The following is an 18,087-nucleotide window of genomic DNA, read 5'->3' on the forward strand; positions in this document are numbered from 1 at the left end:
TTGGTTAACCTTCGCAGAATCCCTTCGACAGTGTGCATTGCTTTTACTTTCTTTCTTCTTGACCTCTCAAGAGTCTTCTTTGGTCCTGCTCGTCTGTATCTAGGAAATAGATGTCCATCTTATGCTCCCTCTTGCTATCACTAATCCTGGCTTTTGGTCAACTATTTTATACTTTGTGTGATATTTCAGGAAGGCCCAGAGCTCCAGCAATACTAAGTCTGTTTCTGGTTTGAAAATAACATTGCTATATCTACTGCCCCTTTAGCTCTATTCTTCAACCCATCTGCTAATCTTCTGAGAAAATTCTGACTTACATGAATCTGAGACACAATTCTAGTTATATGCACAACATAACATTTTATGTCTTTTTTCTTTTCATGTATTGTAATTTTCAACCAAATTATAGAATTAAGAGTTATGAGTTCATCTTCAATTAATTTCCACATGATAATCCCCTAATGGTACTCTCATATTTGGTGGAAAGCATATGATCCCAATATTATGAAAATCAAGGATGTTAATGAATGAGAGAAGTTTTAAGGAAAGACAAAAGCTCCTGTTGCTTTGGAAATAGATTGGGAATTAAATAAGAGTAAAGAAATGATTGGTCTTATCATTTATTAATTAACATAGAGCAAAGAAATTACGCCAATGGAGTTGTATCATTAAAAGCCCCTGGCGCTCAGAGGATCAGTTTTCAAATTGAGCCCAGTCACCCACTAGCAACTGGCCAGCTTGGTAGATGTTTCTGAATTTGAGAGTTTTCCCACCTCCCAGTGGAGCTAATGATGGGAAGAGCCAAGCAGGAACACAGTGAGAATAACATCATAAATTTTAACTGCTCTTAGTTCAGGGCATGGTATGTAGTAGGAGCTCAAAAAAAGTTATATTTATTATATAACGCAAGATTGCAGCTTATCATGACCTGCCTAAATAATAACCCCAGACTTTTATATTAAAATTTAATTTCAGTACTCCATTTGACATCATACATTAAGTTAGGAACGGGGGATGCGGGACACTGATTACGTGCTTCAACTTGGCGGGCCTGGGCTGGGAAACCTGATCAGCCCCTGGGGAGGGTGGTGGGCACGGGCGACAGCACCCTCCACAGCCCCCCGGGCCTGGGAAAGTGAGGCCGAAAGCAGGCCCCATTTCCTCACCCAAAATAACACTGTTAGGGGAGGCTTGCCGGAGGGAACCGCCTTTTCCCCACCCCCTTATCTTGCCCGAACACTCCCCGTTGCCAGTGCAACTCCCATTACCACCAGTGCGCATACATTGTTGCCAGACACCATTACCGGAACAACTCTCGCCCCTTTTCAATCAACCTCCGCGCCCTCTCAGAACCAATCCAAGCCTTTAACCTCTACAGCTACCCCACCCTCTAAACGCCCGATATAAACTTGTACTCTCCCCTAATAAACTCTCTTGGCTTCTTCACCCTAAAAGAACCGTGTCCCGCCTGTTCCTTTCTCGCCACCCTCCATACTTTGCACGCCTACGCCGGGGACCGGCCCAGTCCCCCGCCTCGCCCTCGCCTCCAAGAAAGAGCCCCCGCCGCCGGTACCCTCCAAGCAATCCTGAGAGCCTAGGATTTGACAACCGGCCGCCACCTCCCCCCCCCCAGACAAGTCAACTGCGACCGCAGGGGGATGTGATCTAACAATTATAGTTATGGTCACCACTAGATATTATTATCAATGGGTGGATCCATAACTGGCAGCCCAAGGAGCAGGTCTTCTTCTGTATCTGCCCATCAACTCCCCAAAGTCACCCAGAGACTCCCTGTCCCCCAAGACTTCCCCATTTGGAGCTTGAAGAGACAGGTTTCATCCAGGGAAGGAATAGCCCTCGTGGAGGGTCCTTAACAGTCTGAGCAGAATCTCTTTTATTGAGCTCAAAATAAAGGGTAGGCAATTTATTCAAAGACAAGGACTTAGGAATCTCACAGGTGAACCTTGGGAGGGCTTTCTATGAACATCCAATCTTAAAATGGGAGAACAAGAAAAGATTCTGAAGTCCTTTCAACATGTGTGACCTGCCGAAGACGGCCAACTCTTAGCTTTCACCATAAGCTTCTGCAGTGCTCAGGAAATTCAGTTTCTTCTACTTTCCCCAGACATGCCCTTTCGGGGATTAATGACATCTCATCAGCATTTTAATCATCTTAATACGTTTGCGCTCAGAAAAGCAGCTGAAGCCCAAGAATAACAATTAAAGAAATGGGAGTCAGAAGGACTCACATCAAGGAGCTCTGAATGTGAGACATTTTGCCAAAACCTCAGAAGTGTCACCACATTTGACACCGCAGCTCTGGGAGGGAGAGGCCGTCACTCTTTCTCAGGGGAGAGGGCGGAGACTCACAAATGTCACCTGACTTGTCATCCTGCCAGGTGTTGGCAAGTAGAGGATCAAATCCAGGACCCCACAGTCAATAAATGACCTATACGTAGAGCTAGCTCCTTGATAATGACCTCCTTCAAAAGCAAACAGATCTGGGGCTCAAGATTTCTAAACTGCAGCTAGAATATGAAGATCAATCAAGTAAGGACAACCCTTATTTTCAAGTCAGCCTCTTTGATTGTTATGATAGAGATTCAAATCCAAAGAAACCAAGCTCATCCTTCATTCTGCTTCCATCTCCAGTTGGCCTGAATCAGGATTCCTGCCTTAGGAGAGGCAGAAACTGGAATGAATGAGAAAAGCCACAGGAGAGTAAAAAATAAATGCTGTGCTTCTACCATAAAGTAGCAGACTGCTTCACTGTGCCATAATAGTCCTTTGTGCAAGGAGACTTCTGGCAGATTAGCTTTCATGACAACAAAAAATCTAAAATGCCTAGAAACCATGCCATTAATCTCATTGAAAACATGCTTGAATCTTCTCTGGATTTGAAAATGAGTATGACATTTATTTTATATACCATAATTCTGTAAATTTGGACATAAATGAGTGAAAAATTACATTAACATTTTTCTAAAGACCTTTGATTTTTGCATTTGCAATCAGATGTTTTAGACACACAGACATACATAGTCCACTGACTACTCAAGAGATGTGCTACACTCTTTCCTTAATAGATTTTTTCTATAATAAATATGCTTTTGAATGTAATTATTGAAGTCAGCTTTTGTTCGGCACCACCCCTGTGTTCTCCAGTAGCTGTGCCCCACCTTGATATGGGGCTGCAGAGCCCAGGCTCAGGCACCCCGACATCAGGAGCAGGGGCGATGCACTTCAGCAAAGAATGATGTACCACACTTGAACAGTTTTCTGAGAACATGTGAATGTTCATGGGCTTACCCATCACATGTTAAAAATATTTTGATTTGGAGCATCTGTAATATCAATAAATATGTCACAAAAACTCTACACTAAGATTTTTCTTGGACCAGAGTCGGTTAAGGCTGGCCTGGAAGGAACTCCCTCCCTCAGCAGCAGTAGCTTCTATCACAGCCACTGCAATGTCTTTGCCAGTGTGAAGGGGAAGAAATCTAATTGCAAACCCCAATAACAAAAATCTCCTTGGGCTGGGTGTAATAGCTGACAGAGTACGTTGTAACTCTCTTCCTCTCTCCGAATTTCCCAAGGCTATCTAGGCTGTGTGAGTTTTGCATCTCACAAAAACAGGTTTTGCAGCAGCACAAAACATCGCTCAGCCTCACAACAAGGGACCAAAGTGCTAAAAAGGCTAACAGTGAGGCGGGCGCCAAGCCAGACCCTCTCGTGTGAATGTTCTCCACTGGAACATTCACCACCTTTGTCTCTCCACCACCCACTCTCTCCAGTGCTCAGGACCCAAGAAGGGGAATGTGTTCAAATACCAACAGGCCTGAAATTTCCAGTGCCTTCCTAGAGATGATGCAGGAAGGGCCTTTGGAAAAGTGCTTGCAGAAGTGAAATTTTACATGATGTTTTAAAGTGTTAAAAGAAATGTAACCTGGTAAGGCAGAAGAAAAACAAAATCATACTTTTTTTTCCTTCTGAATTGAACCAACTTGTTGCAACAAAGGCTCCATAAAATTTCTTGATCCTCAGAGTGTGTGAAGTTTGTCCCATGCTCTGTACCTTAGTGTGGGCCGAGCATGGAGACCATCCATTTTTCCAAAGAAATATCCTGACTAGTATTAAGCAGGCTCAAGTTTTTCTCATCTCAGAAATCATAACTGAGAAATTTCTGGAATGGGTCACCATATGCTAATACTTAGTTCGAGAAGCCTCTGGGCTGCTCTGATCTGCCAGTATTTTCTCAGGCATACTTACTAACCAGAAGAGACTCATGTGACTCAGAGCCTCTAGTGTCTACAGAGCATCACATGTTTGCAGAACAAGTGTGCAAAAGGCAGCTAGTGTCTGCAGAGCATCTACTGCCTGAACATGCTGTGTTTGCAGAGCATTTAGTGTTTTCAGAGCATCTAATGTCTGCTGAGGATCTAATGTTTGCAGAACATCTGATGTGTTAAGAGCATCTAGTGTCCACAGAGCATCTAGTGCCTGCACACGTCCTGTTTGCAGAGCATTTAGTGTTTGCAGAGCATCTGATGTTTACAGTGTATCTGGTGTGTGCAGAACACCCAGTGCCTGCAGAGCACTTGTTGTGTGCAGCTCACCTAGTGTGTAAAAGCGTGCTGACTCTGACTTACACCTCTGGACCGTGGCCTGGGGTAAGGAGGAGACTACTCACCATGTTACAGCCTGCGCAGTCTGGCCCGTTCTCACAGGTCCTGCGGCGAGCTTGAATGCCGCCCCCGCACTGGGCTGTGCACCTTTCCCAAGGACCCCAGCCTGTCCAGAACATGTGCGGGGGACACAGCAAATGCTCATTACAGTATCTGCGATGGGGAAACCAAGAGGAAAAGGAAACTGTTTAGTGCAACGTGATCCCACCGACCTTTCCGCTCTCCGTCCCTACACCAGATGTTGAACACACGGGCATGCTCCGCGAGGAGGGCTTTTGGTAATCCGGGTGCTCGCACAGAGAGGAGGCAGATGTGGCGTTGGCCATGCCGTGTGCACACAGACAATGGGATGCGGGGGAGGCGGTGAAGACAATGCTAAACTCACAATGCAGGGTGGCTCTTCCTGTGCAGCCAATTAAAGGAAAAACAAACAAAACAAAACCCTTCAAATACACACCCAGATATGAGAGTATATAGAAAATATCCAGGTAGGGCATTTATCTTCTAAACATAAACATCAAATGATACAGTAGGTAACAGATGCAAAGTCAGCAAAGCTTTATTTGGAATCCATTTCTCATCCACGAATCCAATAAGTCCTGCAATCCTATCAGTATCAGCTAAAGAAAAGTTAAAGCATGATTTTTGGTATGAAGCTCCACATTATACACTGTTTAGGTTAGTGTATTTTAAAATTTGTTTGTAGGCTCTCAGAATACTGTTAAATAACCTTAATTTAAGAGGCTACCCATTATACAAAAAGTGTTTAATTTCTATTTACAAAAATTAGTCCTATTTTTCCATGATTAAATATACAGCTATAATTCAACATACATACTCATATTGACAATTTTTAGCCAAATACCCAAAGCTTCCTTTGGCCTTTCATTAGAAGAATTTCTCTTCAATCTTCAATACTACAGGAGAAAGGAAGTAAAATGAAGGAAAAAAATAAAAGCAAAACAAGAAGGAAACAGCCTGATAGTCTACAGTTTTAGCCAATGAGAAAAAGAGGTTAATCTGGACATAGTCAAATTTAGTGAGACACATTTAGTGATTTAAGGGACAATTTAAACTCAACAGTCTGTCTGCTAAGCACCAACTTAGCTTCTAGAGCTCACTTGAACACACGACCTTTTTCTCACGGTCCTCCTCCTCCTCCTCCCCCACCCAGACCAATTACCTTTAGAAATAAGAGACAGAGGCTCGTATCTGCCGGCCTCCGTGCGTCACCTTTAATGCCATGATTATCAATAAATGCTTAATCATTCAGGGCACAATGTAAGGAGACTAGCAAAAAGCTTTTCCTGAACACAGGTGTTCACAATCTAAGATTAACACACAGGAACAGACCCAAGTCTGGGACCTGTGGGACAGAAACCCCATCTAGTGATAGAGGGGCAGCAGTGCTGCTCCTCCACGCCAAAGGAGAAGCATTTCTGGAGTAGAAGTAAGGGCAACTGGTAGCCAGAAACCAGATAATAATTGGGGGTGGAGGGGTGTAGTTGCCTGACAGCAAATACTGGTAAAATTCAACTGCTTTTCCATCAAACCAGGAAAACTTCCCAGAGAATGTGAGGGCTTCGTGCAAGTACAACGGTGAAAAGTAAAAAGCATGGCCAAGATGAATGTGTCATTAGGGACAGCCATCTTGAGTCTCTAGTGGCATCCTAGAAAAGGATGGAAAATAGAAATGGGAAGAGTGGAGTAAGAAAGGTGACTGAGGATAAGGGTGACCAGAAGGAGAATAATCTATTTTTACAGAATTGGAATAAAGAACTTGAACTTCATTTCTAAGATATCAAGAAGATCCCCCAGAGCTCCAGGGACGATCTAACGCCATCAGAGTTAGATAGCGAAGTCATCTCCAGGGTTTGGTGTGTCATCTTGCCAACGGTCTAGAATCCCAAGATTTGAGGAGCTCCCAGGTTTGAGGGTGGGGTCTCAGCCCCCAAATACAGCTGAAACCATTAGCAGAAGATCTGGTGGCACAAATACCAACCAGAGCAATCTGTATGGCAAGAATCCAAGTCATATAAACATGGAATGGTGGAAAGAGGGAGGAGAAGAGCTATACATGGGGCTTGGTATAGAGGGGAATCACATAGGGTGACCGGGTGAATATGCAAAATAAATAATCGACTGGAAAAACAAAAACAGAGTCTAAATTCAGGCATCTCAACTTGAAAGTGGGAGGCACTTTCAGTTTCAGGGAGAGAGGGTTCATAGGTCAGGAAATGGTTTAGATTCTCCAAATTTTGACATATAAGAGTAGTTTTCCCTGTCCGTCTTCTCCATTTTTAAGAAAAATGAGAAATACTAGGCTTCTTTCCTCAGGTAGTATGTATTTTCCCACTGCCCCATCTCTTGGAACTGAGGGCCAGCGGGCAATCTTATGTGTAGCAGATAGTAGACAGAAGAACCAAACAAAGCTGGGGATGTGCTCCTTTAGGAAACAAGAGTCAATTCTCATTATTCAGAGCAGTTGTGTTCTGTAAAGTCACCGTGAACGCTGACTTAGCAAACACTGAGCCGCTGCCCCTGGGGGAAATACAGGGTTAGGTTCCTGCCAGCCACGGGTCACGTTTTCATCAACTGACCAATACATAATCCTGTTTCACGTGTGTTTTTATTTAAAGACACTATATTTAATATATACTGTTGATTAATTACCAGTCGCAGCAAGCAGCACTCTAGTCATGCCTGAGCGAAGCTTATCTAACACGTGTATTTTCGCCATAAGGCGCATCACAGCCTCCTTGCACACAAGAACACGAGAGAGCACTTCGGCAGTATGCATGGGGGCCATTTTAAACAGTGAAATCATCAAAAAAAAAAAAAAAAAAAAAAAAAAGCAAGAAAATGTGAAAAATGTACACTAAATATACCACAAGAAGGACACTTGTTTACGGTTCTGAGAGTTGAGACAAGAAGGTAAGAGCATCATGGAGACATGCACGTTAGGAAACTCAATTTTTTTCCTGCTCTGCACGTCTGTAAGCAACCAGGAAAGCACCGGAGTACTGATTTGGGGGTTACCAATGAATTTTAGCAAGTAGGTGATTTTGCAAATATGGAATCCGCAAATAATGAAGATTCGACTATATGTGCAAATGTGTAGTTATAATAAGAAAATCACACCAACTGCTTAGTAAATATTAACGCACATGTTGGAGAAAGTATTCCAGAAGGAAACTGTCATTTATTTTGTGAACACTTTTGGACGAAGTAAGTCAGGTACACTCAAAATATCAGAACTCTTAGCATTTAATTTAAAATCACCATGTATGGTTGCTGTCACTGCAGGTAGAGGGGAAGCTGAAGGTCATATCCCACATACAATATGATTCACTGACATTTAAATGTATGGACTTCCTAGACTTTTTGACACTAATTTCAGCTTTTTTTTTAATAGGAAAAGGAAAATCTTATGAAACAATGCTTATATAACTCTTGACTTGTAATAAAAAGTACACCAACTGAGTTACTATCTTCCCCCCTAGGAAAATAAATCATAGTGCACAAATTCCTTCTTTTATTTGACTATAACAGGCCACTTCTGAAAACACTATAATGTTTTTATAGCTAAAAATCTACTGCAGAGTAACTCTGAAAACTGCACATAGCATGGAACTTTCAATCCAGTTTTATTAAATTATTTTTTTGGCTGCATTTCACGGTTGTCAACTATTTGCCTTCCCTTTTCTTCCTTATTCTGCTTTAAGTTCCTTTTTCCTTTGAACCATCAATCTACAGTGTTCTTGTGAAACGAACCACACCAGGATCTATTAAGATACTGCTCTCCGAAATCGCAGTCTCTAAGGGAGGTCAAAGGGAAACAGAAATTGCTAGGTCAAGCTCTGTCCTTTTACATCAGGGTTTCACTCAGGAAACCACCCTGGGAGACTGCTCAGAGGCAAAGCTCTTAAAAACCCTTAACTCTGGGCTACAATTTCAAGGAAGCAGTGTCCCTCTGACCCCACCTCTCCCACTCCAGCCAACACAAGATCCTGAGAGTTGCCTCATTTTAAACTACCCACTGGGCCTCCAGAACTTTCTTGGTCACCCCTGACAGTGGGGATAGGAAGTTAGTTACCTTGGTGACTCTGCTGGTTTTAGAATTCTTTATTAATTCATGGATACAACATCTACACTCCTCTAGGTCTTAATGTGCTGCTGGCTTTTAACAAATGACCAGCTAAAAGTTTTTGAAATTTTATTGGCTCTCTTGGGCCTCCAGTATCTCAAAGAATTCAAAGTCAGAGATGCATCGCATAATGCATTAAAAAATAAGATTTTAATTTTGCCCATGACTGCTCATTCTCAATTTATAGCTAAAAATTAATTAATGGCCCAGTATCATTTCTCCATAAATTATCCATTTTTTCACAAACTTAGTATCTGTGAAAAGAAGTGCTTTTTACAATCCCATATAGACTAGATTCTTGACATCATATCATGTTTCTACTCATATATCTTCCTGCTATAAAGTGTGTTCAGGTCTGGTTAGGTTTACTCTATTATTAAACCAATCAGAGCCCTGTCAGATCTTTTCACTTCTCTGTTCATGCTAAGTCTCTTTGCTGGGTCACACTGGAATCATTAAATCTTTCATGGTGCCAGAGAAACTGTATGTACATTCGGTCCACCATATTATTAATTTTACCCCAAAAGAAAGCTAAGAGAGAGACTAATTACTTGCGAAGTCATCAACTTGGCTCACCACACGATACAGCAAACATGCCCAAGAAGACAAAGAATAATCATATAGTAAAGAAACTCCCATTGGCTCCTGGGACCTTCAACGTTGACAATGTGTTGGACAGATGGTAAGTTGGCCCATATGATCCCACTTCCTGGTTTTCACGTCTAGTTTAATCCCTTCCCGCTGAATGTGGGTGGGACCTGATACTTAGTTCTGACCAATAGAATATGGCTAAGATAAAAGGTCGATACTTTGTGATTATATTACATAAGACTTCAACGTCCTTCATATAAGGAAACTCTCTCCTTTGCTGGCTTTGAGGAATCAAGCAGCCATATCAGGAAGCTCCGTCTGGCAAGGGATCGAGGGTAACTCCAGGTAAAACCAGCAAAAAACCGAGGCCCCCAGTCCCACAACCCACAAGAAACTGAATGCTGTCAGCAAGCACACGGTCTCAGAAGCAGATCCTTCCTCAGCAGAGCCACAGATAACACTGAGCTGTGGCCTGTCCTTAATTGTTGCCTCCTGAGACCCCAGATTGAGGACTCAGGTAAGCTGTTTCTGGACTACTAACCCATAGAAACTGTGAGGAAATCCATGTTATTTTAAGCTGCTAACTTTGTGATAATATTGTTACGCAACAATTACTAGTACAGTCGTTGGTACCTGGAAGTGGGATGATACCATAAGAAATATCTAGAAAGGTGTAAGTGGCTTTGGAACAAAGAATGGGTGGAGGAAAGAAGAATTTTGAGGACTATGTTAGAGAAAACCTAAATGGTATTGAACAGATTGTTAGTAGAAATCTGGGCTCAAAAGATGTGGCGGGGGTTTAAGGGAGCAGGAATATTATTGGAAACAAGAAGGGAGATCCTTGATATATAGTAATAGAAAGCTTAGTGAAGTTGTCACCTGCAGATCTCTGGAAAGCAAACCATGTAAGTGATGAAATAGGTTCTACAGCTAAGGAAATTCCCAAGCAAAATGAGGAAGGTGCTGCCTGGTTTCCTCTTGCCACTTATAGTAAAATGTAGGAGGAAAGAGACAAATTCAGGGAAGATCTATTAAACTAAAGGAACTGGGTCTCAATGATTTTGGAAATTCCCAGTCTCTCCGGATGGCAAAAGATGCTGAATTTAACAAATAACTTCTGAGTAACTGTGAGGAAGCTCTGCCATAAATAAAGGCTTTCATTAAACTTTTTAATTAAAACCTCAGAAAGATCACAGTATCAGAATAGTATTCAGTCACACAAAGGATCCTTTCAAGAGATAAAGGGTGTGCCTTTTGGTGTCTCTCAATAAAACCAAAGGGCCTCAGGGAAGCTTAAATTTGTTGTCCCTCAGCCATCTCAGCAGGATCTGATGGTGAAGGGCTTATCTCAGAACCATCTGTGGGTATCTAATGGAGTGAAGCCCGAGGAAATCCTTGGACGACTCATAAAGTTTCCGAAAGCTATTTCACCAAAAAACACCACCAGTTTGGACAGAAAGGGGCAGCGAGTTACAAATGAATGGAGGCCATTGGACACCCACAATTTTTCTGGCAGGAAGCAGGACAATAAAACTATGCCAGCTGCAAACCCAAGCTACCTTTCATGAAAAAGGGAGGATGATTCAGGAAGTGGAAACAAAAGTCCGGAGGATAGAGCTGAGAACAATGGAGAATTATGCCCAGGCTTTGAAACTTAAATCAAGAAACTCCCAACACTTGCCTGGCTGCATTTCAGAATTTGTATGAAGCATTGATTCTTCTGTCCCTTCTATCTTTCCCCTCTTTGAACACAAATGTCTATAGCCATCGTCCTCTGCCAGTCTTACCATTGTGTATGGGGTGTGCTGGGAACAGATAATCTGTCTCTTTAGCTTCACAGCTTGTCAGAGGAACTACATTCAGGGAGTCTGATCTGCACTCTGGCCAGATTTAAATAATAGAGTTATGGATGTTGTGGAGCCTTTTGGGGGTCTTGAGACTGGGTGAAATGCATTTTGCATGTGGGAGGGATGCGAATGGTTAGGGAACACAGAAGGGACTGTTGCAGACATATTCTAAGTTGGCTCCAATGTCTCCTGCCTCCTGGTATTCACGTCCTGTGTACTCCCACTGCTGGAGTGTGGGCAAGACCTGTGACTTACTTCTAAATGATAGAATATGGCAAACGTGATGGAATGTCACTTTTGTGATCACTGAGGAGTCCGATTCTAGGCCAAAATCCTATGTGTGATCTTTCAGGCCCGACCACAGGCAATTACAAAAGCTTCTCCTGGCAGGTCTCATGGGGGAGACTCAGCCCCCCATCCCACCCCAGGCAGGCCAAGCTCTTACATATGGCTGCATTCTAGGCCAGAGGCCTCCATTGGAGGACTTCTGAGGCCCTCCCCAGGTGCCACTGCAGAGATCTCCTTATGGGGGGGGCCTTGAAGTCACTTTCTCCACTCTGACTCGGTACTTTTCCATTCTGAATCCTTTTCTCTCCTACTCCCCACAGACAATGGGTCTGTAAAATGGAAGTAGCATTTTGTTCGGGGCTGCCTTGGCAGTGTGTTGGTCCCCTGACTGCACTGATACATCTGAATCCCACCCAGTGCCATTCATGGAGACAAATGGGACATGGGGGACCCAGCACCTTCTAACGGCCTCTTGCTTATGCTATCCCAGTAAGTGACCACCTCGAGTCCCAGCAGTTCAGCTCTCTCCAGCTCAGCCCTTGACAATTACATAAAATGAGATTGCAATGCTGTCTTGAGAGGAGACTCGCCTTGTTGCTGGCTTTGAGGATGCTAGGAGTCATGTTGGGAAGGAACATTTAGCAAGGAACCAAGGGAAGCCTTTGGTTGACAATAAGGAAGAAACTGAGCCCTTGTCTGACAGTCCACAAAGAACCTAATGCTGCCAGCAACCAGCATTACTGGTTACTGAAACCAGAAGCAGATCCTCCCTCGGTTGAGCCTCAGATGAGACCACAGCCCTACCTGGTGCCTTGGTACAGCCCTGGGTAACTCTGAGCAGAGGTCCCCGGTCAGCAGTGTCTGGACTCCAAACCCATAGAGGGTGTGAGATAACACAGGTGTTGAAGTTTGTGTCACAGAGCAGAAGAAACTAATACAGAAAATATTTGCACTTTGATAAAATGCAAATGGAGAGAGGTCCACGTCTTCCTTGGTGTTTGCTTTGGTAATCAGTACTCCTACTTGACTCTTGCTAATCAAGAAAGTCCTTTTCAGGGCATTTTTTAGAACAGAAAAACAAAGTTCTCATCCTTTTAAAGTACATATAAAAATAAGTTAATAGATATATTCTGTATCCATTACTTTGGGGGAAAAGTGATTATTTGTGAAGTTTCTTTTGCAACAAAGCTCCCATTGAATTATTCCACATGATGGAGATTTTGTCTGAGATGAAAATTTACTAACTACAACCCTGTCATTCACTTAGGTACTTTTTTGGGGAGAACTGATTCATTTACTTGGGGCCACCCAGGAGTTCTTTGGGGTTAGTGGTGTTGAAATAAGCATGACGTGCTGTTATGAACGACTCTGCCCCACAGCCCTTGGTCCTTTTCCGCCCTTCGATGGAGACCCTGGCTTCTGTCAACCTTAGCTTTAGCTCACAAATATCTTCTCTGTTGGAATTAGGTTGGTTTTCCTTTATACAACTCATGGAGAAACTTCCCATATGATAGACCGGAGAAATTTAAGGATCTTTTGCTTGTTAAGACTGAGAGAGAGACATCATGTAGTTCTTCTGTTTTCTTTAATCTCTTGATAGCCCTCTGAAGGGCTGGTCCAAAGTGAGTCTTCCCTGGCAAATGGGACTTGACTCCGGGAATGAGCCTGGACCTGGCATCGTGGGACTGAGAAAGCCTTCCTGACCAAAAAGGGGAAGAGAAATGAAACAAAATAGTTCCAGCAGCTGAGAGATTTAAAATGGGGTCGAGAGGTCATTCTTATGTGCTATATAGATATCCCTTTATAGTTTTAAGTATATTGGAATAGCTAGAAGGAAATACCTGAGACTGCTGAGTTGTAATGCAGTAGACCTGATTCTTGAAGAGATATATAGTGTAACTATATATAGAAAACTGCGACTGACACTCCCCTCATCCAGTGTATGGGCAGATGAGTAAGAAAAAAAAGACAGAAAATAAAAAAATACTGTGGAGGGTGGGGTGGGGATAAGGGCTATGGGATGTTTTGGATGTCCTTTTTTATTTATTTATTTTTTGGAGTAAAAAAAATGTTCAAAAATTGATTGCACAACCAATAAATGCACAACCACATATGATACTGTCAACCATTGATTATACACTTTGAATAATTATCTGGCATATGAACATATCCCAATAAAATTGCATTAAAAAAAGTGAGGCTTCTATCTTTATAAAAATCTTACCTAGTTCCTGTTCTTCCCATCTATCTCATTGGCTTCCATTTATTACTTAAATTTAAATTTTCCTCTCCTAAGCAAACATTCTTCTAATCCAAATAAATCTTTTTTTCTGCTAAAACAAAACAAAATAAAACAAAACAAAAACTTTTTAATGTAAGTCTACCAAATACGCTAGCCACCTAGGTCTTTTCTGAAGATGTAGCTTTATGTCCAATCACCCGGGAATCCTATGTGAATACAGAACATGAATATGGATATAACTAGAGGGTTAAATAGTCTCTTCCTTCCTCTGCTGTCAGTCTGGGAAGCTGCTTACAGGTGTTAGGTTTGTAGAGGTACCGTGATCTAGGGGCAGTTTTGGGCAAATGAAGGTGACTTTGCCTGAATGGACTGTATTATGTGACACATTAGAGCATATTAAAACTTCCAACCAATCCTCCATCTCACAAGGCTTGGAAAGGGCAGGGGGACAACACTTCCATAATGGACTTTCCCACTTATCAATTGGTCTTATATAGAAAATGACAGAACTGGTACAGGTCTGTTTTGGGGGACTACTTCAAAAATGACAAATTCTGCTTTGCTAACATCACCTTTCATTTCTCTCTTAGTTAAAGCGATGGAATCTTACTAGGCTATTTTGGGACACAGTGAAGAAAGAAAGTAATGATTGTCCCTGGCTGTCTTTCATTTGTAATATATATCTAATAGAAAACTATCTATATGGACATTTAAAAATATTTAAATAGCAACATAGCAAATAACTGTAGATAGTATTTTTATAAAACATTTCCACAAAAAGTGCCCTAAGAACCCACGTGACCTGGTATAAGCCTTAGAACAATTTAATTAAAGAGCACTGAAAGCTATTTAATTTTCCATGGATCCATAGAATACAAAGTATATGGCATGTGGTGGAATAAAAATCTTAAGAGCAATGTGAAATTCACCTACTTAGATTATCTCTCAATAATCTGGAATATACTTTAAATATGCATGAAAAATTCAGTGATCAAAACTGTAGATTTTTTTTTTTTATGAGGCTGAAACCAAATGTCTAATTCTATACAAAGCGACAAAACGTTAAATTCAAGACTCAGCTGAAATGTCCCAACAACATGCTGAAAACTTAAGACAGACAAGGAAAAGAATCCCCCAATTCAGGTTATCCCGCATCTTCACCGAGGGTATCTGTTAAAGACTTGAGTAAAATCTAACCAAAATATCAAATATAAAATATAACCAAAATCCTGAATATGTTCTCACATGTGTTGCAGTCACTTAATTTAATTTTAAGGGAAAACTTTACCTTATCCAACCAATGATATCCCGACCTGGGACCTTATTAGTTCCTACTGGAATTGCAGGCCAGGAGCCGGGTCTAGTGGGATTCTAACAAGGCAGCCTGCGTTCCCCAGTCTCCGGGGCGCCCAGGGGTGCCTGCTCCCCCGCATCCAGGCTGGTGGGGCCGGCTCAGCCCCCCACCCGAGGGCGCCCCAGTGGCCGAGTGAGCTGCCAAACTGAGGCTTCCGTCCACACTTAGGGACGTCAGGAGGAGAAGAGGACGACTCGACCAACAGCGAGGGATGCCACAGGTGCGCGAAGCTGGACGCGCACTGACAGCGCAGGGAACCGGCGGGCGCGGGACGCCGGCAGCTGCGGGCGGCGCTGCGGGCGCGGCGGGCACCTACCTCTCCTCGCGGTTCTGTCCCACGCACACCCGGCCCCCGTGCCGCGGGGTGGGGTTGCTGCAGGACCGCTGGCGCACCTGGAAGCCGATGCCACAGGTGGTGCTGCAGGGCGACCACGAGGTCCAGGGCGTCCAGCCTCCGTTCCTGGGGAAAGGTGAGGGACGAGATGGGGTCACCCAGGGAACCTGGCTCCAGAGGGCACCCCCTCTGCACCCACCACCCAGCCCCCGTCGCTCCTGCACCTCCGCCATCCGACTGTGGGACCGCGCGCGAAATGGTGAAGTACCAGGAACGCGTCTCAGCTCCCGCGTTTTGCTTTTTGTTTCCGGGTATCTCATTTTAGAGTCAGGATGTGGACTTTGAGGATAAAGTTTTAAATGCATTTTTAATTCAAAATATTAGAAACTGTTTTGAAACTTCAGTCATGAAAAATGTTGAATGAATGAAGAATAATTATTTCATTGAAAAGCAGTTAAAGATGAATGTCAAAACCCCCAGAGTTTATGATTTTATTGGTCTTGTGATTTATCTGTTATAATCTATGAAAAAATGCACATTTGGACAAAATAATTATCTAAAACCTGTACATAATGTGCCTTTAAACTCTGTTAACGTCAGTGAATATCAATAATTTTCTTCATAGCGTTCACATATAAGTAAATGACTGCTATAATGTTCAAAGCTTTAAAAGAAACTTTATTAAAGACTAAAGAAAGGATATTTAAATTCAAATCCTTAGCCACTTTCTTGCAAATTGACAAAGATTTAAAGAGCATAAATAAAGAGTGCAAATTGCATATATCTATGTAGATTTATGTAACAATATAGATCTATTATAACGTGTATAGGTAAAAATATAAAATAAAATAAACCACTGGTGGCTAATAAACCACCAGAGACTATTAAAGAAACTTTTTTAATATTGCATTTTTTTCTAAAAATGCCTCCATTCAGACTGTTTATAATTTAACTATCTTCCTAGCAGTCTGTCCCTGCTATCAAAAAAAAACAAAACAAAACAAAACAAAACATAGGAAATATTAAAGACAGAGTGTTAAAATAGCTATAAAATCCAGAGTCCAAACTTCCATCCATCCACTGCACGTGAAATTTTTTCTTCTCAAAGCACATATGCATTTCCATGGATATCCGTTACCCTCATCCATGGGATTCAGATTTCCATTCAGAAAGCTCAACTCATATTAATTCCCATTTTTACTTTTATACCTTCCTTAAAAAACATGCAGGTCCATCCACACTATTGTGTCCCAGGATAAACAATAAGTCGAATATATAATTTCTAAAATAATTTCAAATGAAAATTTTTCTGAAAAAATTCAAAATATTTCATATCTCCCAGTTTTACTTTCTGAGAGTTAATAGTGACATAAGTAAAAATATATAGTGATGGCTTAATGTATGATATTACAGTATAGCTGTTTTACGATAATTTAAACCAAAGAATCACAAAATAAGATGGATCCTCCCAAATTTCCCATGAGGGTGATTAGCTAGTATATTATGCCATTACCTATAATCTTTTTAAAACTAACAAAACAATTTATCAAATTATATTTAAAAGCATCAATATCAAATTCAACATAAATAACATTTTTACTCTCAAAATTTATGTGTCAGCAAAGCTGTAATGTTAGATAATGCAGAAAACACTGCTTCCAGAATAGTTTGGAAATGCTTAATTTGCCTAACTGTTTAATAAACATAGCATTTTATGATAGATCCTGTTCACAATATATGGAACATGTCGTATATGGGAGGTAGGTAAATAAAAATAAATGTAAGTAATAGGAACATAAGTGAGGAAATAAGCGTGGGCAGTTTTATATGGTTGTGTTCATTATATGCATCTAGGTTTGCCTATTTCCAAATGGTACTTAGAGGCAGACACAGTTGCAGGCAACCAAAGAAGTAGCATAAAAAGATGTATCAGAAAATGGATCATTTTTATGATTGGCAGTTCAAAGCAATCCACTTACACACATAAACATTCCAAATAGAAGCAGAGCTGAAGATATATCAATAAACTATTCCCAGTACTGCACCTGATCGTCCTTTTTTCCCATTAAATGATATAAAAAGGAGTATTAGTATCTCCTTGTGATCTTCAAACAATAACAATTTAGCAGCTTTATAGTTTCTGCCAGGTATCAGTTGGAAACATCTCAGTTTTATAAAAATTAAGTTACTATGCATCTCTTTTGCCTTTGTTTTCTGTCAAAACACTGAAGACTCTAACCTCTATATCCCTGATATTCTCCATGGCATCTTTTCTGCTTTGTGACGTGATCTGAGCTGGCCTATGGAAAACGGGAGCCCAGGGCCAAGACGGCCTTCTGCCCCTCCACTTTCCTTTACTCTCCTCCCTTTCCCCTCGGGCACAATTGGATCATCCAGGCTGAAAGTCATTGTCAGCAACTTCATAGACAACGCTCCAGAGGTTTGTGCATTTCAAATAGGGTCCCGTGGAAAGAAGAGAGTACTTTTCTTAAATACTCAAAATTAACCGAAGAGGAAGCTTGAGTCTGAGGCTTGTTTCAAACTAGGTGATGTCGGTGCAAAGGGTGGCGGAGCAACTTGAGTATAGTGGTAAAAGACAAAA

General features: G+C 41.8%; 1 protein-coding gene across 2 annotated transcripts in view; it reads right to left on the reverse strand.

The window, feature by feature from the left end:
* SEMA5A (semaphorin 5A) overlaps window positions 1-18,087 on the reverse strand; it is a 524,772-nt gene that overhangs the window by 65,777 nt on the left and 440,908 nt on the right. For both annotated transcript variants that reach the window (XM_037799396.1, XM_037799395.1), the window contains 2 exons: window positions 15,468-15,611; window positions 4,688-4,835 (listed from right to left, as the gene is read on the reverse strand). In XM_037799396.1, the coding sequence (XP_037655324.1) occupies window positions 4,688-4,835; window positions 15,468-15,611 (292 nt within the window). The remainder of the gene's footprint in view (window positions 1-4,687; window positions 4,836-15,467; window positions 15,612-18,087) is intronic.

Source organism: Choloepus didactylus, chromosome 11, assembly GCF_015220235.1.
Source record: "Choloepus didactylus isolate mChoDid1 chromosome 11, mChoDid1.pri, whole genome shotgun sequence".
Classification (NCBI taxonomy): Eukaryota; Metazoa; Chordata; class Mammalia; order Pilosa; family Megalonychidae; genus Choloepus; species Choloepus didactylus.